We start from the raw sequence: 26,667 nt of genomic DNA, 5'->3' as shown, positions 1-26,667 counted from the left end.
CTTTCAGCAGGAGCTCAGTGAAGAACAGATCCAAGATTACTTTTAGGAACTGTGCAAAAGGAAAAAAAACCCTCAACATTACCAGAGAAGGATAAAACCCACAAATTTCTTCACTGAGTCGCAGTGCTGATAATAGCAAAACTTGGCTCAGAGGGAAGAGCTACTGTGACAAACTGCCTTCATTATTAGAGGCTCCCCTGTGTCTTGTATTATTATTAAGTACTGACAACGTGCTCCATGCCATGTGAGTAACAAACAAAGGCTGTCCCACCCCAGAGAGCTCACAATCAAACGGAGACATAAAACTGGAGCCTACTGTGCAGAACTAGAGGAAAAAGACACTTGAATCTTTTTAATTATTTTGTTTTCTATCTACAGTAAACAAACTTTCCCTTGCAAAATGCATTTGCTTCCCAGCTACCACTGAATGGCAAGAACCACCAACCTTTAGTGTTCCCATTTTTCAAAAATGTTGAACATAGGTGCTTTGCTGAGCGTGGATGAAAGTACCTGGCAATCCTGCTAAGTTAATGTGCTCTTTAAAAACACCAAACTCTTTTCTCTAGCCTTCTCCAACCAGTCATGTCTTCAGATTTCACTGAGTTCTTTCCTCCCACTCCCACCACCCAATATGATTTCTCTTCAAGCTAAGAAACCTTGAGACCCACTTCTCTTCCCCTGCAGAGTTCATATAGTCCAAATAGCTTAGTTACTGTCACAGTATGAAAGCCCTTCTGCAACACAAACAGTCTTTGATTTTTTCCTGCAGTTCTAGCCTGGAGAGCTCTTCAACTTATTCTCTTTTTTCTGTATGAGTGAGGAGGATGGAATTCTACATGTTTGAATCTTTGGCCTATAAAATCTATAATACCTACTAATGACTGTAGGGTATTGTTCCCATTAAACCTCAGTTCAAAAAACTGAGCATGAACAGTCCAATGGGAGCAGCAGGGCTTTGGAAGACCTGAATTGTACCCAGCATCAGAGGTAAAAATGAACACTGAACTGTGCACTTGGCCTGTCTCTTCCATTCTGTGGGGAAGGTGCAGGACCATCAAGATCCGGCAATTTCATCACCTTCAACTCTTAATCAGCAAGGAGACATTGATATAACTGCCTCCTTAAAGGCTTTCTTCCCAAGGGTATATGCTGAGGCTCCAGAAGAGCAGACCTTACCTGCCGGAGTTCCAGACGGTACTTGAGGATGGGATCCACAGCATCTGGCTCCTTCTGTGTCCACTGCAAGATGTAAGAGTAATTCTTGGACTGCTTCTGGCTCAAGGTAGGATTGGGAGTGTCATAGTAAAACTCTGGGCTATAAGCTTTGGCTGGAGAGGAAAAAAAAAATAGGGAAAAAAGTAAAAAAGTGGGATCAAGTGGAACATAAATGACACGGAGATGTGGTGAAAGTGGATCAGCTCCACTCACCAAACTCATTCACCTGCCTCTGACATGATGGACACCTTTACTGTTGCACTGATGTGCCACCATTTTCTGTGACTCAATACTGCTTTCATAGCCTAAACTATTAGGCTATAGAGGATTAGCAGCCCTGCAACACCAGTAGGGCATGACCAGCACCTGAGAAGGTGGGAACAACTTCAGTTCTCCAGCTGGAACAAGCTCTAATCTTTTCTCCTTTGCTTTGTAGTTTAGATTGAGATAACAGCTTTAGACTGGCATTTCTCCTGTTTAATCTGCTGCTTTACAGAGACTCCTGCTAACAAACTCCGAAGAAAGATCATTTGGCCAGTAGGTCATAGGAAAAGTGTTATTTATCACACAGGGACCATGGCATTAAAAAGGAGACCTTGCTCCTTCTGCACCTCCCCTGCCTCAGCAACGCAGTGCTCAAGCCTCTTTGTAGAATAACAGTCAACTCGGCAGCAAAGGGGATGCTGACCTCAGCCTGGGTAAAAACAGCAGGAGCTTTGGCAGGGGCGGAGATGTCTTTTCTAAACTGACATCTCTCCTTAAAAACAGAGTGCAGCAGGAGAAGGGAAACACAGGAGAAACAATGTACCAGATAGAAACTAGGCAGTTTGGAGAAAAAGGGTCTTCCTGTGATTTCCCTAGTCACTGCTGTCCCGAACCACCACCAAACAGAATTTGAAGGCTATTGCCATGCAACCCCCCAGCTTAAGGACTAATGCACAGGGCCCAGAAACAACTCAAGGTCTTATCCACAACTGGTTTTGCCCTATTTGAAATTACCTTCATTTCATCCTGTGAACTTCAATTTTTGGCAGGTCCTGTCCTGAGCCAGGCAGCAGCTGGACCTGAACGAAAACCCAGCTCTCTGGGTTCAGGTCCAGTCTGAACCTGCAGTGACCAGAAAGATGCGTAGGCAGCAAGGGACACCAGAGAGCAGAACAGGCATAAACTGTCTCCCCAGGCTGTCTGCTGCACCTTTCCACTTGAATTACAGGTCCTGCCATTCTGTGTGGTTATAATCAGGCTTGACAGGATTCACCGGTCTTTTTTTATGAACTCAGATGTATAATATTGATATTTATTTCCAAGTCCTTTTTTTCTTATTATTTTTATTGACTTGAATTTTTGCACAAGCAAGAAGTTCAGAACCACCTCAGAGACTAATTGCTGCTTATTCAACTTGTATTGACTGTGGAAGTCAAGCTTCATAACGGATTCAGAAATAAAATCAGAACTGATGATAATCATCATCTTGCATGATATTAATTCCTTATTAATTGACTCAAAGATGGAAATGGAAGTTAAAAAAAAAAGCCTTTCGGCCTTTTGATAGAAATGCTGCACATCAAAATATTTTCAGAACTTCCTTTCTGGAAACTTTTAGCATTACTGGAAAGGTTTTTCTTTTGCTTACAGCCTATGGGAAGAGCTGAAGATTATTCACTCTGTCTTTCAGGGCTCTTCTGTGCTTGTGGCTAGTGGGAGAGCAGGTTATGACCACTATGGGCTGCCAGATAATTTACTCAGGAGGAATGGGTTGGATGTCTCACTATCTTTCCAAAATATCTTAGAAATGCTCATCACCCATTTTTAGATGCAAATAATCCCATCCTGGGCAGCTTCATGTACGGTATTTCCAGTACATCTGAACACCCCATAGTCACAAATGAGTCACTGCCTCCTTGTCACATAGGAAGGTTTATGGTCTTTCTCCATAGAGAAGAAACAAAATCAAAAGGAGAGCATGCCATTCTGCCCACTTACATAAGAAGGCTGTCGCTGATGGGAATTAAAACTCCAGCAATCCTGAGCCCAAGCGCAGCAGTCTAGCCACTGGATTATTTTTCAGGCTGCTCTACAGGCTCTGAAAGCCTTAATTGATTTGTAACTGTCCAGGAAACAGGCAGAGATGTCTGGAGCTGAACAGCTACCATCAGGTATCAATGCCTTGGAAACAGAGAAAGGATGTGGAAAAATAAAACCCTGCTTTTTTCCTGATCAGTGCTCTCTGGGGATGAAACTTCCTTCTGCTGAGGGAATCTTATCTAAGGCACAGCATGGCACACTGCATGGCAGTATGTATTTGTTCCTGCTCCCAGCAAGAAATTCCTGAGAGCATTCCCAAACTTGATAGGGACACAGTTTTCCCTGATGGCTCATAGAGGGATATGGTTTGTCATCACTTAGTGATGTGAGAGTTATGAAAAACGGGTAAAGAGGGTCAAAGCTCTCAAGAAAAATCCACTGCCAGACAAATGCCAGGAAATCTCAAGGGCTGAGAGCAAGGTCCTGAAAAGGGACTCAAACAGTTTGGGATCCCCCATTTCTGAGAGTGTCTCAGATTTATAGCATACCTGTGCTTTTCCAAACCTTACAAAAAATCTGCTTCAAAATCAGGCCTCTCTGGGTGTTATTTATTCTCTTTGTTCAGCCCTGACTTGAAAAGTATTATAAACTGACCCCAGACTCAAACCCCAGTATTTGGGCTGAATTTATTGCTTATTAAGGCAACTTCATGGGAGAGCTTTTCTAGAAACTTGTGCCCAAGTCAATTCTGGGGTCATGGAAAAAGCAGATTTAATGATCATCTGGAGAGGCCAGGTCAGATGTGTGGTTTTAGATGCTATAACTCTGCCATCCCTCTTTGCAGTTGCAGGTGCTGGAGAGGAATCCTATTATGGTGCATGACGGATTCACAGAAAACTGTGAGTCGCAAATCCACTGAGTACTAGTGTCCATAACCAGCTCATGTTTTTCCTATGAAGCATCATGAGACACAGAGAGACAGGAGACATAGGGATGGTACAGAAATACATAATACCGTTTTTGTTTCTTGGTTTGTTTGCTTTTAAAGGGGAAATTAGATGGTTTGGAGCCTGTTGGAGGTATGTAAACACTGCTAAAATGTACCAGTGGCTAGCACTAACTGCTCCAGATCCATCTGCCTGAATGACTGAGACAGATCTCTCTGTTGGCTTATAAAAATCACTCCTCCTGAACAGAATGCTGTATACAGAAGAGGCAGTAGAGGTTGCTTTTACTGGCACCAGTTTATGAGGAGCAAGCTTCCCACCTCCATGACCCCATCCAACAGCTTGCTCTGATGTGGATTCTGTGGCTTACCAGACACCTGGAAGAGGCAGGTGGAGACTCCCACGTCATTGGAAATACTGCACTCGTAGCTCCCACTGGTCTCCCGGCTGACACTGTCCACCTTCAGCTCTGAGTAGTCCTGCTGCTCTGCCAGGGGCTGCGCCAGGAGGGTCCCGTTGAAACGCCAGACAGAAGTGGCCACCTTCATGGGGCTGCCCTTCAGCATGGTGCAGCGCAGGGTGACACTGTGCCCCATGCCCTGGCGTACATCCTGGAAGGCCGGCTCCACCACGGGGGGGACTGGAGACAAAACAGAGCAACAGACAGGGATGCAGTCAGGGAACAACTGTCTCACTCAGCACGGTCACCCTGACTGCCTCTGATGAGACAGATACCTATGATTTCCAAGGGGATATTTATTTTCTGGTGGGAGCCAGGATACATCAAACCAAAAGCAATAGTCATCTGACATCTCCTTCTCATTGGATTGTGGCCACATCCCACCTCCCTTCCATTTATGAGGTAGGAGTGGCCTTTAGCAAGTTCTCGTACCACACTAACATGCTACTTGGAGGAGCTACCAAGCCCCACTCTTTCGTGTCAAAAGTGCAACCCCAGCAGCTGAGTGTCACAGCTTGGATTCAATCCTCAGATACTAATCAGAAAAACCACAGTCCTCTTTTGCAGCATGAAATGCACTCTATGACCAGGCAGTTAAGCTCCCAATCAGTTAAATTCATGTTCTACTTGTCAGTGTCTGGCAGGGTTATCAAGGACCCTGTGCTTAGATGGAGGGATATGCACTGGCTGTCCCTACAGATCTGAAGGCGTGTTAGAGGGCTTCTCCCAAATACATCAATACAACACACCAGGGACCAGCTACAGGGACTCTGAGTCCTATTTTTATCTCTGGTAACAATGCCCTGATGTTGGGAGGCGAGTCACATCTATCCATGTCAGCTTCTCTGCCAGTAGTGCAAGAATGAGAATGGTGATATGTGTTCACCTCCTCAGCAAAGGGAGACTACCGTGCTTTGTTCTCCAGCACTTGTAAAAAATTACAGGAACCTCACAATTTGGGTATGATTGAAGCAGAGCAAGTATCTGGATTGGTACTGTTTAGGTTACCCCTTATATAATGCAATTGCAGAGGACTTCAGTTTCCACAGCCATCTGATAGACTTGTTTCATTTGCAATAAACTTTTAATTAAAGCACTACAGCATAGGGATAACCAGAAGCTCTCCATCTAAAATAAGAAAAGCTTCCTGAACACAAAACAGCTGTTAGCCTAAATGTAAAAAAGGGAGAACTGATTTATAGCAGCTTCCAGCACAATCATAACTCACCTTCTCCATGTTCAAAGCACCTGCTCATCTACAGATGACTTCTGTGCACTACAGATGAGCAGAGCACTCGCCTCCTCTAAAGGTCCACAGAGCTGCCAAGCACAGCCAGGCCCAAACACCTGCAGCACCCAGCATCTGTAATGCCACAAACACCTCCAACAGCTACTCAGCACCCCTGCTGCCCTGAACACAGCAATGCCAGGAGGGCTCCAGCTCACCGGTCTCTCATCTCCCGTAGCCTGACCCCCAGCAAGACTCACTGACAGCTCTGTAACACTAGTGACATCTCCATCTTTACCACAGATGAAAGTGGTGCACACACTGTCCCACAGGCAGGCATGCACAGTGCCCCCCGGCACAAATGCAGCTGTGGATATGCAGCTTACAATCACCCGCTCCACCTGGCAGCCCTGGTTTGACATGGCTGATTGTTTGCAAGATACCTGTTCTCAGCTCTCAGTTTCTGAGCCCCTTGCTGCACTTCAGTGGATTAAAAGCAGCCCTCAACTGAGCTGAGTGGCATGGTCAGCTCATTACAGATGGCTTTGCTAGCACTGTGTCTCTGCAAGTGCTCCAAGTGCTGACTTGCCTTTGGCTCACATGTCTCCCACCTCATGGTGAGAATAATGTGAGAAGTTGTTTGATTAGACCTAGTGCCATGAATGTGTCATCTCCATCCCTAGCTGCTATGCCATTTCTTTGGTCACATCTGCTCCTTAATTGAAGCTAGTGGGGTCTCACATTACAATCTAGGCCAGCTGGTGATACAGGGGAAAAAAAAAGGGGAAAGTAGGGAGAAGAGAGAAAAGAAGGCTGAAAAAAAATGGCACAGCATTGAATACCAGAGGTACTCAAAGCAGTCTCTCTCCTGAGGAGCAGAGAGAGAGGTGGAAAAGCAGCTTCCCTCACTGCACCTAGCTGTGCCTGTCTATGGGGATGGGACAAAGGAAGAGAAAAGGTCTGAAATTGGACAAAGTGCTGACTGCAAGGAAATGCGCTGCAGGGAAGGTGCCCTCCTGGGCCTCACTGAGAGAGTGTCTGGGGTTGGTAAAGAGTCACAGAGGAACAGGGTTGAGATGCTCCAGATGCTTCCTTAGGTCACTGGAACAGCAGGGCAGCCAAGGATGCAGAAGATATTTAATCTTCTTCAGCTGGGGAATGGGATTTCCTTGATTTGCACTGGGACAGGCTCTGGGCCTCTGTTATCATTTTGCAAAGGGAATGTCTGAAAGTGCCTCTAAATTAAAAATTGATTACATTTTCTTCTCTTGTCTCTGGCACTAGGAAACACCCCATGAGCATTAACCCTGCAGGTAGTCCTGTAGCTCCTGGGTTTTCTGGAGAGAGAGCTGAAGTAGATCATCCCATGGATGCAAAGCATACAGAAGTATACCAAGAGTCAGCTATTCCCAAAGGTTCTCAATGGATATGAAAACAAAAAAAGGTCAATAGCAATTACAGAGCCAGACACCAGCTCCTGCCTCAATGCCTACTAGGGAGTCCACACTGGTTCAAGAAGGTTACACACAAAAGGCAGACTCGCCAGAAAGGCAGGTATTCAGTCTGTAAAATCTAGCATCTAACAACAACATAGTCTTTTCTGTTTCTGTTCTTTTTCCCTGGCTTAAAGGCAAATGAAAGCTTGTTTAAATGAACTGGTGCTTCTACTTGCTAGAACTGGGAACTGAACAGCTCCTGAGATGGGGACTGTCTCAGAGCGGAGACCTCCCACATGACTCCTGCACAGACACCTTTAGGGAGCTGCAAGAAAGGATAACGATTTCCCAGGTGCCTCTTATACCCACAGGCAAGCAGCATCCCTGCTGGCTAGAAGGGAGCAGTATCTGGCTCTTCTGGTTTGCTAAGCTGCCATGCTGCTCTTTGAGGACCTTGGGTATCACCCCGGTTTTTAGCCCAGTTACAAAGCTGTGTCCTTGTCCGGACATTCCTCAAATGCCTTTCTGTATCCCACCCTGAGCTCCTGTGCCGGTGTCTGAAGTGCTCTTTTAAGCAGCCACCACATTGCAGGCAGCAGGTTGCTACACTTAAAGAAGGTAAAAAACCTTTGTGCATATACAGAGCTTCGAGATCTCCTAGTAAGAAACACAGCAAACAAATATAGACGATTACTGATCTCTCTCAACACACAGGTTAACTCTAGAAGAGCTCACTGGCAAGAGGAGTGATGAAAGGGGTGAAGAGGTAAAGTTGAAGGGAGGCTCCTCCGGCAACATTGTTAAGATGCTGTTGCTGCAAAACACAAGGCAGGGCAGCCTGCCTTTGCAGCAGAGTTAGCTAGTTAGGAGCAAATCAAATCAGCCAAACACAGGCAACCTACTCTAGCATGCCAAGCACCCTAAAACAAAGCCAGGCTGCAGGCAGCTCCCTTGCTGCGAGCCAGAGCAGATGCTCCGCACTGAAGGGTTGCTAAGCTAACACAGTATTCACAATGATGAAGGGCAACAGTGAGGAAAGCACAACAGAGCAATGTCAAGCACCGAGGAGTGTTGCTTTGTGTCCCAATAACCTCTTACTTTCTTGGCTTCACTGGAAATAACTAGAATCAAAATGCTTATCCTGCTAGGTGAGTGAGAAGTGCGCTGGCTGATGAGTGGTGGTTAACTTGGATTAAGTCTGTTTTTATTTTAGCCTTGAGGAAGGGAGGAGTGTTCTTCCTTACAAGAGCCAAAGAACTTGAAGGAGAGACCACACTTTCCTTGCACTGTTACTGTGCTGTGCTGCTTGGGCAGAGCACAAGAAGGGGTACTCAGCCATCCCTGCAATGCTGTCTGATTGCTACAGATTCCCATCAAATTCAGATGCCTTCAGAAGTCAGAGATGTTTATTTCACTAGTGATGAAGTCAGAGCATCCCAGGATGGCAGAGATGCACTACAGAGAGTTTTTTACTTGTGGGTAAATATAGAAAAAAAAATCACCTAAATTAGAAAATGAGGATATTGTCATGAGCCTGCTCAATCTGGTATAGATGAAAGGCAAAGAAAGGCTCCTACTGGAGTGGACTGATGTACAGAAATCAGTGACAAGTGTAAACACAAAACAGGATCTATAGAACAGGGGAGCACTGAGAGAACAGACCTCACATTAATTGCTCAGGCAATAACTGAGAAGGTTGAATATCCTAGACACCACAGGACAACACTACTATGCAAGACATGCAAAGTCTGCTTTCCCACCACAGCTTGAGAACTGTTCCATTCCTAAATACTGGCTCATTTTGGAAGGGTTGTCAGAGCTGAGGAGCTCACTCATAACCTGCTTTTTGACTCAAAGGCAGCCTTGTCTCCTATGTAGCCACCCTGACCAGCGGCTGGCAATAGCCATCTCTGTAGGTGGTTAGCTGCCTGCATTGTACTGCTGGTCTGTGCAGCTGCCATGGGCTGCTGCACTCTTATTTTTCTACCCGAGTTTACTTTCTGCAATGCTTCCTCTGCTGCAAAGAGCACTACAGTGCAGCAATGTCCAGGCGGAAAAAGAGAAGCACAAAACAGAAACACACCCTAATCGAGGTCATACAAGCAGGCAGCATCAGACAGAAGCAGCACAGACTCCTGTATCCTGACCCTCAGTATCTGGTGTCCTGAATCAGGATACTTTCCATAACAGGTCCCATATCCTAGTCCTTCCGTCCTTAGCCCAGGCTTCCTTCTCTGTGAGAAACATCCTCTACTCTACCCTCCAGAGTCAGCCTTTACATTTTTATTTAAATTTAGAAAGTGCAATATGTAATACAAGTGATGAAAATAGCAAGCTTTGCTAGACTAGAAAGCAGCTTTATTTTGAGTAGCTTTCATTCCACCCTACTGACTGACCGCCTCAGAGCCTAACTATGCATCGTAGCACCAGTGGGACCCCTGCCTTTAACCTTCACCTTATCCCATGTCTGAGACCTAATGGACCACTCACTTGCTGGGTTAAGATTGCAAATGACACATAGATAACCTGGTATGAAAGACTGTACTTTATGGTTAGTTACAATTATTAGCTGTGTCTTGTTATCCAAAGTAGTTTGTGGCATCAGGCAGTTATTTCTATCTCTAGAAAGCAAATCAGCACAGGCAGCTATTAGGGCCTTATGAGACCTGTATGACCCCATCCAGCATCCATTTCATTTCTTAAAGGTATCCTTCTGTAGTCATACTGAATGCAGTCTTCCCTGATCTTCTCCAGACAACCAAAGGAATCCCAGCAAAGGTGCCTTCCCTATCCAGTCTGTGGTCCCACAGTCTGGGGTAATTAAGATGTTACAGGCATCAAAGATACTGCACCCCTTTTCTCACAGCAGGTAGAGAACTCCAGGGTTTCAGCTCTCTACCAGAGCTCTCTACCCAAACAAGTGGGAAGTTCTTTTATTATCACAAGACTGGGAAATCACAACTGAGCAATTCTGTTTCTTGCAACAGCACCCACACCCTTGGAACACACATTAGGCACCAGCAGTTTACCCTGTGGAGACAAATATCCAACCCATATTTACAAGCCCAGTCTCATGTGCTTGTTTCTGAGTGATATAATTGAGTAGTCAGAAGCAGGGAGATGGAGGAAGGCTTGTTCAACCTATTTCAAAAGCCAGAATCTCTTTCTTTCATCTTATATGCCTTTTGCCTTTGCACTTCAGTCTCCCCATGCGTAAAGAGATAAAACGTTTGCTTTCTGCATAGTGCTTGAAAGCCAAGTTGCAAGTATTGTTATTTCAAAGAAAACAAATTTGTTTGTGTACATTTTCTGCTAGACAAGTGGGCGCAGGGTTTGGAGAGGAAAGGCTCAGAGCAGAGAATGCTTAGTTCTGTGCTAGCTGACTGCTTTTAAAAGAAGAGCAAATGAAATGTATTCACTACCAGCTTTTCTGCTTTCCTTTCCCTGAACTTTCCAAGCCAATTAGCTCAACCAGTCTTCACCTTGTTTTAATAAAGAAGGATTTACTAAAGGATTTCCTCTTCTGCATGACAAGCTGTGCTGATTAATACATGAGACCCCTAGCTTACTTTACAGAGCGCTTTGAAGAAAGTCCATCCTGGGTGGGAATTTCCAGACCTTCAGCCTCACAGACATGCCTCCTCAAAAAAAGATCTGTCCCAGACATGCTGGAATGCCACTCAGACTTGCTGCCCAATTAATTCATGCTAACAGGACATTACAAAGGCAAGTATTCTCCTACAGTGTAAAGCCACCTCATTCCCATGCCTCACTTATCTTCAAGCACCTGGTTTCAAAACACTACACTCCTCTAATTGAAAAAGATAAGTGGGAAAAGATGGTGTATGTACAGAAAACACAGATCTGAATGTGAAAAGCAAGCTGATAATCCTCCCCCCACCCACATACCACCCAATTAGCAAAGCTGTGCACAAGAGAAATACAGAGGGTGAGAGAACGGGCATTTCAGTGCTAATACCATCAATTACTGCCAGACCAATGGCATAACCCATAAACTTGGATGATTTTTTTTTTTTTTTTTTTTTTGCCACAGACAAACATGAAAATATTTTCTCTAACTCACAACCAATTTTGCTAATTATAACATGGTGAAGTAGGATGTCGGCCAGGGTGGATCTGCCCACCCTTCATTCTCCTACCCACTCACATAGCCACAGGAGGGAAGCCCTCCAATGTGTAGCATTGTCAGATTACTAGCTCTCTGCTCAAGTTCTGCTTGTCTTCTACAAGATGACAAGGTATCAGCTCACACCCATGCATCTGTTATTAGATACCTCTGCTTAACAAATTGGTCTGGCAGTGACACGCCGCTCCCAAAAGTATATAAATAGTTTAGATGCAAACATTCACTAAGAGTCAGCCAATGACATTCTCTCCCCAAAAGCATCCCATATGCATTAACTTTTGGCAGAGAACCAGTTATCTTACTACTCAATAATTCATAGGTGAGCTACTCAGCTGGGTAGTTCTGGGAATAAAGCAAATCATTGCCAGTGCAAACTAAGGAAAAGAAAATAAAAATAAGATCAACCCACAAAAAAAGAACAAAATGAGATTCTTCTTCCAAAACAGAGAATCCACATCTTTCCTCTTACTTCAGAGTTTATCACTAGTTTTCCTTACCATATAACCCAACTCCTTTGCTTCAGCTTAAGCCTACTTCAAGTCCTCCCCACAGGTGTTTTTATGTCCTAGTAATCAACTCTGGCCTATCCCCAGTAGCTTCCAACCTGAAGAAATACTAGAAGGAGAAAATTCTTAGTCCTCTTCTCCTCCTCCCAAAGTCCTTGACAAGAGGATGTTGACATTTTATATGTGTGTGTATGTATATGTATCTTTACACTTCCTCTTTCTTTCCTTCCTCTCTTCTTCAGGTGGCAGAAGCATTGCTTTAGTCAGTTCCTGTTTAGACTTTGTTTTCCCTGAGCAGAAACACTGTCCTTGGCTTTTAAATGCCAGAGGAATCAAATGCAAAAAGTTTAGGAAAGGGAAACTTAAAAGAGAAACTTGAACCTACATCCCCGACTCTCCTCATGTGTCTGGCACAAACAGCAGGGCACAGGGGCCCAATAATGGGGCAGAGATCAACAAGTACCATTTACAACCTTGCAAGCAGAAACACCATCACAGCAGAACACATTCCCTGTGTTCCATCCACTGTGTAAAGTCAAAATAGAGGGCAAACAGTCAGTCTGTGATGTTCATCATCCTAGGATGGCCCTACACATTCCTGAGAAGGATTTGGGACAACTGGGAAAAGGACTGATCACCTCCCCTCCCAGGTTTAGCAGTAAACCTGGCACTAGCTGTAGCAGGACTTTAAAGACCAAATTTATCCCATCTAACTTCATGTTCTTCATTGAGGCACTCAACTTAGGAATGGCACCTCCCTCCAAGGCTACTGACTGCAAGGCACATCTCCAGAGGATGATTCAGATGGTAGGAATCCCTTGGTGTACTGCCTCTGTCCTGGGCCTGCACAAGGAGCCTAAGGTGATCCCAGCCCTCACATGTCTTTTAGGTGGCATGAATGCAGAGCAAAGTAAATACACACAAGTGGCCAGTGCCAGTGCCACCCTCCTATATGAACCTCTCCATGAACTCCCAGTGCCTTGTTTAATGAGTTGATCAGTAGGCTGAGTCATAACATGCAACTGAAGCTTGGGCAGCATATCCTGCTCTTGGACAAGAGACGCCTCCTGTGCTCAAACTGCTCTGTGCCACAAACAGCTAACCTGGGAAGGAAAACAGACACTGGCCTGCACATTCCCCATAGCAAATATAGTGATTATAGTGAATTAGTGCCACACTAGGGCTCATGTCCAGAGTATGCAGCTGCCACCTACAAGGAATTGTTCAAATTTCCTCTTGTCTTCTACAGGGGATCTCACCTGCAACCAGAGGAGCTACTGGACAGAGGTGACTGCTGACTTCAAGCAACAATCCAATAGAAACAGGTTCCCATTCCATCACCAGCTGCCTTAGCAATTCAATTGCCTCCATATATTTACACCCTTTTAATAAAAGAACTGAAAGATAAAAGCCAGGAGGTTGTACGAGAAAGTACCTCTGAGAACTGCAGTCCTATCAAAATGGAAAAGAGTCCCTGCTTTAGAAATGCACCGATTGTCATGGGTTGTAGAGGGTCAGAGGTTTCTGCTCACAGCTGGGACACAGCATTACCTCACCTTCTGTTTTCAGTTTGAAAGCTAAACTGGGGCCAAAAGACAATCCCTTTACAGCTGCTTTCCAAACAGGCAGGCAAAGGAAGAGGCAGCATGGCCAAAACCAGAAATATTGATTTAAAAGTCAGACTTGCTTTAATGATGGAGTGGTAGGATCAGAGCTGGAAAGGGGAGAGATCCAAGGCAGAAAGAACCTAGTAGGGGAAGGAGGGCCATCCAAGGCAATTAAGATAATCAAATACTAACCAGCTTTCCTTAATATGTTTACTTGGAAATCTTTACCTGTGCTAGTAACCAAAAAGGATGCACAGGGCAAAGCTATATGAGGAAAAGTTAATACAATGGTTCACCACTTATCTACAGAGTGAAAAGAGAACAAGCTTCCCCATACAAAACAGGCTTTGCCTCAGCCTCTCCTTCAGGCCTAGTAGGGAATTGGGACCAAGGAGAAAGAACTCTGCATAGAGCAAACACACAGTTCTCCATCACTTCTCTATCAGCTACCTTGGAGTTCAGCTGCCAGTTGTTTAATATCCTGCTCCACTAACTGCCATCATTACCCCATTTTTCCATCCTTCACTCATGATTGGTCTTGATTCATCTGTGGAAGATGACGACAATGAAAACGTAACTGTTCAGAAAGAGTCTGAAAGGATGCTCAAACTAAAAGATTTATGGCAAACGTTCAGCCTCATAGATGAAACAGCTGAGGTCAACAGATATCAAAGCAATTTTTCCCATAAGAATTAATGTAACAAGGGGGGTGGTGCATACAGGAATTCAAGAAATGCATGCAATTTGAAAACACAGGCTCAGTATCTATGGCACAGAGAAAGGAGAGGAAGGAACATTTTTTACTGTAAGCATTTTTACTGTCACTCTCTGGATGGTTACTGCTTCATCATTGTCATCATCATCTTCAGATGAATCAAGGTAGATCAAATCAATCAAGGGCAAAGGATAGAAAAATGAGGATAGATTCAGGAGGTCATCAGATGAAATGGCTGAGGTCTGTCAGAATAGTGACTGGCTCCAAAAAATAGTGACTGGCTCACCTTTTCTGCCATCTGTAGGTCCCGTCTTTCCCCTCTATCCTTCACACCATTACCTGCATGCATTTAAAATGTGTGAATTCAATAAGGGCCTTTGCTCAACTCCTCCTCTATTAATTTATTATGAAAAAAATACTTTATCTGTCATATCAGTAACTGTCATAGCTTTTCATGAATGCATCTTCAGTGCTGGTTACAGAGAATCATCTCCCTATACCTTATTCCCAAAACAGCTAATTGCCTATGGAGACAGCAGAGAATTTGGCAGTCCCCTTCCTTCAGGTATGGATGATATCACCTGTCTCAGAGACTGACACGAACTCAAGCTGTAGAGAACTTGCTCTTGCACTGAAAACCTCATCTCTTCTCTGCATTGGCACTGTGTTCCCCAAGAAGCAGGAGCACACCAGCCTTGCTGCTGAAGCAGATGCAGCCCTGCAGCTCCTGTCTTTCCCTGTGTTAGGGAGAGCAGTGTCACTTCTGACAGCCGCAGGTGCTGTGGGCTCCCAGAAATCACTCTCCAGGACTAGGGATCTCCTCTGCAGCAGAGGGCACAGGATGGAGGCCGATGACAGAACTGGCAACAATTCAGTGACCACAGACTGCTCCCTCGACCTCCCCATCTGGCTATCCACTCTGTCCCATCTCCTCTGGACTTGGACCAGCAGAGGGAAATTTATTAACAGTCCCACTCACTGGATAAATATGATCTGACATTCGATTTTCTGTGACTGACCTCAAACTGGGTCAGTACAGCAGGAACTATTTGGAGGAGCACCATCCCTGTAATGTGGGCACTTGCCTATCTCAACAGACACTTTTTCATGTTGACTGATGAGAGCTTAGGCTGCAGAAAAGATGATATTCAGGTAAGTGGGAGTACATACTCCAATTCTTCTCCTGATTCCTGGATTTTGGTCCAACAGATAAATGTCTGAAGTTGGTTCCATAAGTTTCCATTATTCTCATTCCCAACTCTCCTGGGACACAGAAGGTAAAGTCATTGCCTTCCTCATTCTGACCCACAGCATCAAGATCTGAAAGTGGATCCTGGCCTCAGTCAATCCATCAGCAATCATCAGTCTGAAGGTTTGCAGCAGCACATACTACAACATAGGATCCTGCTCCTTCCACTCTCTCCATGATAGATAATAACACCTCCCAGAATCAGATATTCCAGATGAGAAGGGCATTTTCAACGAGGTTCAGCAATGTTTGCTGAGCCATCCCACTGTGGTGGGCAGGAAGAAGATATAATTCTGTGTACAGCTCTGGAAAGAAGCTGCATGGACTCCAATCTGGTACTATCTGTGGCTAAATCTGTGATAAAAGGCTGCAGTGATGGAAAGACAGGCTATGTCTGTTTGTAAGACTCTCACTAGATCTGTGTACCCTGATCTGAATTCATCAATGCAAAAATGGCAGAATAAAAGACTAACAACAGATCATAACAATGTTATAGAAGTAGGAAAAGATGTGGGAAACTTCATCCATCCAGGTCTTTGAGGGGAAATTTGTGATAGCATCCTGCAAACTCCAGAGGAGATAAAATTATTCTGTACCCTCCATACATGCATTGTCCATGGCAGTAAAAACATCAATCAATTGGGTCAACATAACCAAATGAGGCCTCAGAACATACAGCAATAAACCTTTTTATTCTTCACTGATTCCATAAAAAACCTCATGGAAGATGAATGTGGGATGCAACATTCCAAGTTAAAAATGAATGATGATTAATAGAGTTTTATGGGTCCTTGGCAGACAAACTGGGTAGTGTTTGAGAAAGCAACAAGAAAAGTAACTATTTTGTCATAACATCCTCAGGCTTTGGAAAGATCCTGGCTTGCTTCCACACGACAGACTAATTGAAGATGTAATACTATTCAAATGCAGCCCACATTAAGCAGATTAAAAACACATTAACTGAAAGGGTTCAAAAAGAAATTTTAAATGGCTGCACACACCACTGGGATCTCTCTAGTGAGAGGAAAGACCTATGCTAGGAAGATGTCTCTAGTAAGAACCCATACAAACCTCTTAAACTGATGCTATTTCACATTTCCATCAAGGTCAAAAATCCAGCCAGCAGATTGGCATGGCTAAAGCACATCAATTATAAAGTCCCTGTTCAGGATGAGTAGCCAACATCACACATTTTTCACATTTCAGACACCTTTAGTGTCTGAATGACCTTACATCCACTTGCAGATGGGCTGATTGGGTGCACACTTTGGCACGACTGTGGCATGTGGCTTTTGTGCTTTGCTTCCTTCCCTCCCACACAAAGGCATAACTGACAATCACCATCCTTAAGTGCCTGTGTCAGGATAATATACCAACATCTGTGGAAGACACAAAATATGGAGCCGTAAATAACATACTAAAGAGAGGCCTGAGACAGGACACCTTGGCTTGCTTCATAGAATGGGATGTGGGAACTGTATTCAATTTCTCTTGGATAACCACAGAATCATAGAAAAGTTTGGGTTGGTAGGGACCTTTAAAGGTCATGTTGCAAAGGATCTGGAAAGAAAACTGTCAAGGAAAGAATGCGTCACTCTTGCAAGGAAAGAGACAATGACCCCAAGAGGAACCTCAGTTAATGTAATCCAGTAAATATCAGCTTTCAGTTTAATTCTGTAGTCCAAAGATGTCCAAATCCTTGGATGATTAACCCAAAGCCTGCTAAACGTATTGTGAGATGTGCATCACATCTGCATTGGTGAGATAATTTTTGAAAATCTGTTTAATATGTGTGAACATCCTTCCAGAACGATGTTGAAAAAAAAACTGAGAAGAGGGCTATAAAAACGAATCAAGGACTGGAAAACATGCCTTGTGGTGAATGGCTAAAGAGACTCTTTCCAGATTGCATACTTGACAGGCTAAGAGATTACTTGTTCTGGTGTCTGAGACTACACAAGGAAGAGACTGCTAATAACAAATAGCTCGTTATGTGAGAAGACAAAGGCATAAATAGAGCTTGTAGTTGGAAACTGAAATGAGACAGGCCTAGATTAAGTGACGACAACTGAACCATGAGAGTAAAAAAGACACTGGAACAACTTACTGGGCAACACACTAAATTCTCTATCACTTTAGTGTGTGAGGAGATGCTGCACTGAAAATGTACAAATAATCCAAGTTTAGATGCACAAAGGTAAACTCACCTCACTAGTGATGACTGTTGGCATATAACTAAGTCTCCTGTCTAGACAAACAGCACAAAAAGGGATTCAAAGAGCTTTTGCTTTCTCATAATGATTAGGAAGATGGAGTCACAGCATTTTGTATAAACAGACTGGAGCACATTAGCTTCTCAAACCTTTTTTTTTTTTAAAGAAACAAACAAACAAAAAACCACAACTCTTTGCTCCTCTCTTTAAAATCTGTAGGTAGTTTCATTTGTGTCTTTTCATTTACATGTGTGAGTTGGTTCCTAGAAAGTGAATCAGTATGACAACTTGCCCACTTCCAAACATGCCCACTTCCAATCCTTTGCAAGGTCTCATCACAAGCAGCCAAAGGATAAGAGAAATATTTCCAAATCACAAAACATTTTGAGTTGCTCCATTTTCCTCTGACCTAGCCAACTGCCACCATCTTCTCATCCCTTTAGATCCATTATACTCTGTCCATGAAAACACCTTAGATGGAGGGCTGCTTCTTTTCCCTCAAGCCTCAGTTCTCCATTTTACAGCATACCAGAATGTTGACTAAAGGACCTGTACTATGCATAAGCTATGAACTGCTCAGAAAATCCCAGCAGACCTAGCACTATTAAACTCATCTATATTGCATTAAGTTATTAGCTACTGTATTCTAGCTTGTGATTAGGACAGTAGAGTATCTCTTTGCAATCAGCACTTTGTAGGGAAAATCCCTGTTCAGTGCAAATGCTACTATCATTCACTGTTCTCTTGACCTCAATCACAGCCACTGTTGGAAACCTCTGTTAGTTTTGGCACTCCAACCAATTTCTCCTATGAAATGCTTGGCCGAATTGAGCCCAGAGTTGTATTACATTTGCAACAGATGAAATTTGCAGCACTTATTTCATCAGCTATGAGAGCAGGTCACAACAGATCGAGAGTCTACAAACAGTCGGCTGGGATGGCCTTCAGTTGCCATTGTTTCTTTACCAGCAGGGATTTGACCCAGATGCTTTTTTGTCACAGAAATGGAGTAATTTTCAGTCTTTTCTACATCCCATTCATCCCTCTGCAGCGTGGCAAATCAGGACAGAGAAGCACAATGTCTACAGCTCCACAGATACTGTAGCTGGAAAAGGCATGCCAAGGCAGTACACAAACATTTTTCCTTCCACATCTTTCTGATCTGGGCCACCCTAGAATTTGAGACCTCAGCCTCAATCCCAAGCTGCCATTTTGGTCAAGAAGTAGGATTAGGGTTCAGAGAATGATGGAGGCTCCAGTTCCATGGATACTGGGGCTGAAAAAGCTATGTCAAGTAGAGCACAGCACTGCACCAACATTCATCTCTCAACATCTTTCTTGTCTGGGCCACCCATAATTCTGGGGACCTCAGCTGTACTAAGTGAACTGTCTCAGAAACCAGCTTGTCCCGACAGAAAACAGCTGTCCTCAACAGTAGCAAAAAATGTCCATGGTTTCCTGTGACCACACATGACCCTAGAAACAAGGACTCCAAAAGCAAACAAAATGCATCAGTCCACACATAACTGGGAAATTTCAGCACATCTTCAATTCCTGGGACCAATAACAGTTTTGCAGGTTTGTCACTGGGTTCATAAAAGAAAACCAACTGTTTTAACTCCAGTCCTGAAGGCCAATAAATTTGAATCAGAAGCCAACAGCTGAGATAAGGAAAAGACTGTGTACACACGTGCAGTAGAGAGGCAATGAAGAATGGAAATCAGGAACTTACGAAGCGAAATAGGGTGAGAGGGGTACATGTTGGAAAATGATCTCTACTGCCTGAGAAAACTGTTTCCTGGCTTCAGAGAAAAAACAGTGTCTTGCTCTAAAACTGGCCCAAGTGGAAAAACACAAACTAGTCACTGAGTAGCTGTCTCCCCACAGAAACCTCCAAAAGGCCCTTAAGACCTTGCTAAAACCTGAACCCTCAGCCCCCTAGTACAGTGTCTCAGCACAGAACTGGCAACAGAAGACCCACTGGGATGTAGAGAAGCCTGACCACCTCTGAAATTTAATTCACATTTAAACAGTTTCCCTATGAGAGTGAATGTAATTAGTGGTGTTTCAGGGCTCGGGGTCATAAAGTATCATAGAATGTCATGTCCAGTATATAAACTGAGGGAAGATGGCTGGGAGGCACCAATCACTGATTGGGGATGGGCTGGCTATTGTTCAGTAGGTTGTGAGCAGTTGTACTGTGCATCACTTGTTTTTCTGGAGTTTTTCTCCTCTTTCTCTCAGTTTCTCTCTCTCTTTCCCCTTTTCATTACTATTATTATTGTAATGCTGTTTAAATCACTAAATTGTTCTTACCTCATCCCATGAGTTTTACTTTTTTTTTTTTCTGATTCTCCTGCCCATACCTAATGGATTCCCCATAAATTCATATCCCAGTCCTATTCATCACCCTTGACAGAGAATATCCCACCATTTCACACTCCAGGATCTACAATGCGTTCTCTGCCTTGGGCAAGTTCTCATGTACCCTGGACCTGTTCTGGTGCTGCACAGACCAAGAGAGAAAGCTTGGCAACAGCTGCTGTGCCAGACTCACCACCTCTGACCTGCTTACTGGAGGTAAGCACGCAGCAAATGATAGAGAGTGTATGATAGAGAGGAACCTGTGTTACATCCATGTGCAAACTGAAGCAGAGCTAGGACAACCTTTCCCTTAAGCCAAGGCTGCCTTGATGCAATCTGGGTACCACCAGCTGTATTGCACTTTGAAGGTCTTTTATATAGGTGGTTTTACCTATGGGCTAAAGCCAGACAACAACAACAGGACTCAAAACCAAATTAGTTTCTCCTGAACGCCAAGACGAGAAGCACTGGCAAAGTGTCTGACAATCCTTTGGCAGCAGTATCCTCCTGTGGCTTTAAACAAGGGCACGCTTGGGTGAGACCCGAACTTGCACAGCCCTTCAGGAGGCCCAGTGCAAAGCAGTTGAGAGGATTCTGGAGTTGTTTTTTATCCCAACAAGTTGATATATAACTAGGTCCTACAGAGCAAATAGGTGCCACAGCAGGAAAACTTTAAAAGGGATGTCTGAATTAGAACAGTATGAGATGTGGTGTTCAGCCCTGAAGGGGCCACAGAAGGTGAGCAAACATCCACAGAGACATGACCAAGATTGTCTGCCATCCACCATTTCTATACGGCCCTTGTCTCCCCTTTTCTGACAAACTGTATAGCTTGGATGTGTCTTGATAAAATTAAGTTGCTCTTCCTGGACAGTATGGCCAAAAAACAGAATAATGGGATTATGGAATGTGTATTTGTTTCTCCCAACATATCCGAGAAATGGATTAACTGATTTAAACCAGTCCTCTTCTGAACAAACAAATTCATCTCTCTAGGCAAGGAGCTCTCACACAAGCTTTTAGAGATGAACAATGAGCTGCACAGAGGCTGAATGGCAGTGCAAGGCAGGCTGCAATCTCACAGAGCAGACCTAGGTCCTCTCTTCAAGGCAGGCTCCCACCTTCCTGATGCACATATCTGGATATTTTCCTCCCTTCTTTATCCTGTTTTACCCAGGGCACAGCAAAGAGGCCTCATGGTACTTTGCATCTGATGGGTGTGGTCGCAGACTGAACATGCCAGCTTCACAAAATCTGCTCCCTAGCCTCCGAATTCCCCCTGCCATCTGGGCCTTTTGCTTTATGTCTCAAGTCTCTTAAATCTCCTGGCCACCACAGCGTGCAGACATGCTCTGTCAGACCAATTTCAATCAAAGAGGTAAATCAGAAAAGCTCTCAGGGCACAAGGGAGACTTCCCAAGAAACCTCAGTGAGTGGGAACCTGTCCACAAGGCAGGAAGCGGAGAAGAGACCCGGATTCCGCAAAGACCCAACTGCTACAAACTGAGGGCAAAAATTCAGACCAGCCAAAATTCATACAACTCCTTTACCCTGTCAAAGGCATTTTTATTTCTTTAAAGCTGCATACAACAAACATTACCAAAAAAAAGCAGCACTGGGAGTCCTGGGGCTTTGCTCTATGAACATAAAGGTGGTTCCAAAGAAGAACCACCTAGCTTTAGCTAGACATCCTTAGCCTGTCGAACTATCTACCCCTTAATGCCACGAGGCTGGCAGAAGGGTAGGACCAATGAGTAACATTTGGTACAATCCCATCTTAAGACCCAATCCAAGTGCTGTCACAGCCCCCATCTGTCAGGCCCCATGACCTGGTAATTGTTAATCTGAGGCCAGCTGTAAGTCTCTGCAGTTGTTACTGTGCTCTAAACTGTGGTCATTTGTGTTTACAGCCACAACGGAGTAAAACTGATTCCTCCCTTCCTCCAGCCCGTCCTGAGACTGACAACTCTAATTAGCTGTTAGCAGTCCAGGCATGGGAAGCTGAGTGAGCAACCCGAACGCCGTATCACCCAGGACAGGGCTATGTGCACAAACAGAAGCTGTAGGCAGCTTAATCCCAAACACAATACTGCAAGCAAAACCCGTGTTTGACAATCAGGAACAAACCTCCCTGCTCTTAACAGTGGGAGAAGGGGGGTGCTTTGTATTGATAGAAACACAGAAATAACATGTATACTTTTAACTTAGTCACACAAACCTCTGTGCAACAAATCTGAGGATAAATAGGCAGATTTCCATCAAAGTGGAACCTAACTGCCAGGCCATGCTTTGTTAAGACCGGTGGTTCAAGGTCATGCCCAGGGCAATAAATTTATTCTTTTTACTAATGAAGGTCTCCAGGTTTGCAAACACTGAACTTCCAGAAGGCACAGTTCTCCCATGACTTTGAATACAGACACACTTTACTGGTTCATTCTTTAGCCTCCCATGTTCTAAAATGAACCAGAACATGACAGAGCCCTAGTTGGCAGGAGAGCCCAAGGTTTCCCTCTCTTGCAAACAAGACCTGTATTGGGTAGAACAGCAATACTGAAGCATAAATGGAAGGGCAGGAAAGTGACAGCTATTGCAAGGGTAGACAAATCATCATCTGCCCCCAAGTTAGCTCCTGAACTCAGCTTGGAAAAGGGTTTCAGGATGGACATAACTGAAGAAAATAATGAAAAAAATACCAGTCACTATTAATAAATACACTCAGAAATTAAACCAGCTAGCTCTAAAATTCTTAGCAGCTGGCTCTGTACTCCAGCTCACATGGCCACGCAGCAAGACAGATAAGCCAGCTCAGTCGCATATAGGGGTCAGCTCTGACCCCTGACATTCTCATTTCTCTTAGACTCCCTTTATAGGCAGGGATTGCTGCAGAGAGCTCTCAGGAGCCAAAATCTCAGTCTTAGCCAGTCTGCAAAAATATCTTCATGCCAAAAACATGTCTCAAGAGCACTTTTAACGGAGCAGTTAATATCCAAGCTTTTGGAGAAGGGGGCAGGGCATCAGCAAAGGGCACTGACATTGAGCTATGGCTTCAACAGTTGATCGAAACAGTTTAATGCATTTCCATTTCCAGTTGCATGGATCCAGCAATGCTTCTTACTTATTTACAGTATCACCCCTTCCCCTCCTCCCTGCTCTTCTGTTTGCTACATAGATAACAGGGGAAATTGATGCTGACTATTGCCTGCCTGATGTACAGCACTGCCAATGGGTTCAGCAGGATTTTAAAGAGGAATGAGTCAACAGTATGTGACCAGGAATAACATTTACCAGTGTGTGAGCTTGAATAGGAAAACATATTTGTGCTCACCTGAACATTAGTTAAAGTGACAATGGCAACAGATGCCCCAGCAGGACGTGTTCTGGCAGTCTTCCAGGTCAGGGCAGAGCCAGACTTCCTAGTCACCAGCCCTTGGCAGTGCCTATGTCTAAGACTATAAATGGCTCCTGAAATCCTGTTAGCCATGATAACCATCCCTCCAAAGGGAATGTCAGTCTTCTTTCCTGATTACACTAATATTCACTATGCTTTGAAGACAAAGCATAGTAACCCACCTTCTTCTTAACGAGGCAAAACTTTACCTACGGGCTATAAAGATAACCCTTTGGAGAGCAATCCCATATGATTGTGGGCTCTTACTTTAGATCCAGCAGGGGCAAAATTCACAGGCCATGTTATTCCAGGGAAGGAGGTATTCAGGTTAATTCCTTTTCTAGTCATTCCTCCTGCCAGTATCTCACCTGTTACATGACCCCAAGACAAGCAACAGAGCCAACTTTTAGACTCACCTACCCAAAGCAAAGTCAACCCTATATAAATATTCCCTCTTCCTTCTTCTCTTTTTGTTGGGCATTCAGAGACACCAAAACTTCTGCTAAAGACAAAAACAGCACCAGCACAGCAAAAGTCCGCTTATCTCATTTTCAGAATTTGGTGAACTAATTAACAACTGTCAACGGAGGAAACAGGTGCTCTTCTATCAGGCTTTGGTGGTTATCCAAAGAGGGAGAACACATTCAAGTGATCACGCAAGGGCCTGAGACAGCAAGCAGTGAGTGATGTAAAGGAGGATAAACCCATCTACAGGAAAATACTGGAACAGATGTATCAAGGATCAGGTGGGATGAGGAGTGCAGGGCTGAGTTGGACTTGGACTAAGCTGTCCAGCAGTTTACAACATGCTGTTCAGGACTGACAAAGCATCAGAGCTGACACAATTTCATTCAAGCAGGATAGCATACTAGGATTGCAATTTTCACCTCACTGTTTTATGAGGCTCTAACAGAGCAAATGTCATATTCACTGTGATATAACAGTCATCTCAAAGGCCAGTTCTAGCAACAACTAGAGTTTACAGTCACTACTAACCTTTGTAATTCATGGAAATACTGTGTTGGCCAGTCTTTTAGGATACATGTTTAATACATTTTTTTCAATTTGTTGCTATGTACTTTCTAAATTCATACCTAGGTAGCATCCTTTTCACTGATCCACACATGCATACTGTCTGTCTTTCCTCCTTTCATATATATCGGCTCAAATGACACTATTGTATTGCAAACCCCTGACTGCTGCACATTTTCAAGCCCAGTGTGTGTTTTACAGCCTTACACTATCTCCCCTATATGGAGTGACCCAGCCCTGATTTTAAACTCACCTCTGCAGAGGATTGATTTTTCTGCCGGGATTTTTTTGAATGAGTACCTAGTTCTGAAAAAAACCCTTGACAACAGCATCAGTCATAGCACTGGTTTTTATTAACAGCACTCTGCCATTCCATTAATATTTTTATTTCAACACTACAAAGTGCTGTGTTTATTATGTCCCACAAATCTTTGATAAGATGGGTCAGTTTTATTCCTGTTTTGAAGACACAGGAAAAGATGACAAGATGTTGCCACTTCAAGTGGTAGATTCCCCGGAGTTCTGACAAGCCCAACCTCTCGCTATAACCAGTATACAACACTTCTTCATCCTAATCACAAAGCTATAAGGCTGCAAGGACTTTCATGAACTTATTAATCTTTCAAAACTCTACAGTTCAGACCAAGAAGTTCAGGGAACGCACCATGCATCCTGTCAGAGCTGATAGACAATTACAGCTCATAAGATAAAAGGAGAGCAAGTTCTTCTGCTTTCAAAATCCAAAAAATAATAAAAAGTCGAAACACCTTTTTTGACAGCTGACTTGTTCTTTTTGTCTTCTTACTTTCTTTCCACTATTGAAGTGCAGTTGGCAAAGCCTATTTCTAAGCTAGTTTGTTACAATACAGCACTATATGCATGAGGGTGAGGGGAGAAAACCAAGAGAAAAGGGAAACACAGAAACAGGTTCTGACATCTAATCAGATCTGCTGTATTGATTTTGCAGCTTTAGCTTTGGAGCAAATCAGAGAAACAACCACATTATCATCCAGGATTCGCTCTTCCCTCGAGTGAGCCGGTTCAAAAGGAGCTCACACTGACACTAAACAGGCACTCCTGCATGCACACACACGCTCACACACATGCACTTGCCCATGTGGATGCACACCCCACCGAAGCAGCTCTCCAATGGGATGCGTGGGCTGGGGGAGGTGAGAGAAGTGCTCATCACAGAGGCTGCAGGAGCCACACGATCCCCATTTCCAACAAGATGAGAATTCCAGAGCAAAGCCACCAGACTAATGAGCTACCCACACTGGAAAGCTGTGTTTCAATTAACCACAGAAGCCCCCGCCGCGGCATTCACATCCTTCCAGCAGCATGAACGAGGAGGAGAGGGATAAACAGGGACTGTGTTGTTTCTGGGTCTGCTTTTTGGGGGCTGGGAAGGAAAGGAGAATTCTGTAAAAGGGTTGAGAGCAATTCTTGTCCTACTTTCTTGGTTTGCAATTTCTTATTCATACTAATGGAAGGAGCAATTGACAGTCCTGAAACCAAGGCTGCCTGCTTAGGCACAGAACAGGCAGTACCACCATAAGGTCCTTCCACAATTTCCAGGTAGGAGGAGACAGTTCAGGTGTACTAACACTCAGGATGCACCCAGCTTCAACTAAGGGTAAATGGAAATAATGGAAAAGGGAAGAGGGCTGTTCGGGTGGGCTGTTGCATGGACCCTGACACCATTACTTGGGCAGGATCACAATAAAGCATTGCTTGGTCATGGGAAGAGCTATAGAAAGAGTATGTTGGGTTACTCTTTACATGGTTCATCACATCTTTGCCTTCTAGAGGGTCACATCAAAGGCTCTGCCCCAGAACTGCTTCTGGCTTGTACCTACCACCTTTCTTGTACGGAGAATCATGTCCTCCTCCTGCAGCTCAAGATTCACAGCTGTGATCCCCCTCTAGACCACCTAGTAAGCCTGAATTCATCCCAAGCTTGGCACTGCTGCTCCCTCTGCAGGGGCAATGAGGGTCAAGCGAGAACCACACAGCTTTCAAAAAGTAACACCAAACTGGGGACACCAGCAGGTCTGATGGTTCTTTGCTCCCAAGTGAAATTTTGCTGCACCTCTCATCAGTTCTTGAGGTGACCAAGAGTCACCCTCCCTATC

General features: G+C 44.2%; 1 protein-coding gene across 1 annotated transcript in view; it reads right to left on the bottom strand.

Moving 5' to 3' along the window:
• MDGA1 (MAM domain containing glycosylphosphatidylinositol anchor 1) overlaps positions 1-26,667 on the bottom strand; it is a 148,505-nt gene that overhangs the window by 55,062 nt on the left and 66,776 nt on the right. Inside the window, exons 9-10 of the mRNA XM_050315589.1 lie at positions 4,558-4,827; positions 1,177-1,328 (exon numbers count right to left, since the gene is read on the bottom strand). Coding sequence (XP_050171546.1) covers positions 1,177-1,328; positions 4,558-4,827 — 422 coding nt within the window. The remainder of the gene's footprint in view (positions 1-1,176; positions 1,329-4,557; positions 4,828-26,667) is intronic.

This window comes from Myiozetetes cayanensis, unplaced genomic scaffold (genome assembly GCF_022539395.1).
Source record: "Myiozetetes cayanensis isolate MyiCay16 unplaced genomic scaffold, myiCay2020 scf2-11, whole genome shotgun sequence".
Lineage (NCBI taxonomy): Eukaryota > Metazoa > Chordata > Aves > Passeriformes > Tyrannidae > Myiozetetes > Myiozetetes cayanensis.
The sequence above is the reverse complement of the archived record's forward strand: the minus strand, read 5'-3'. Positions and strand labels throughout refer to the sequence as shown.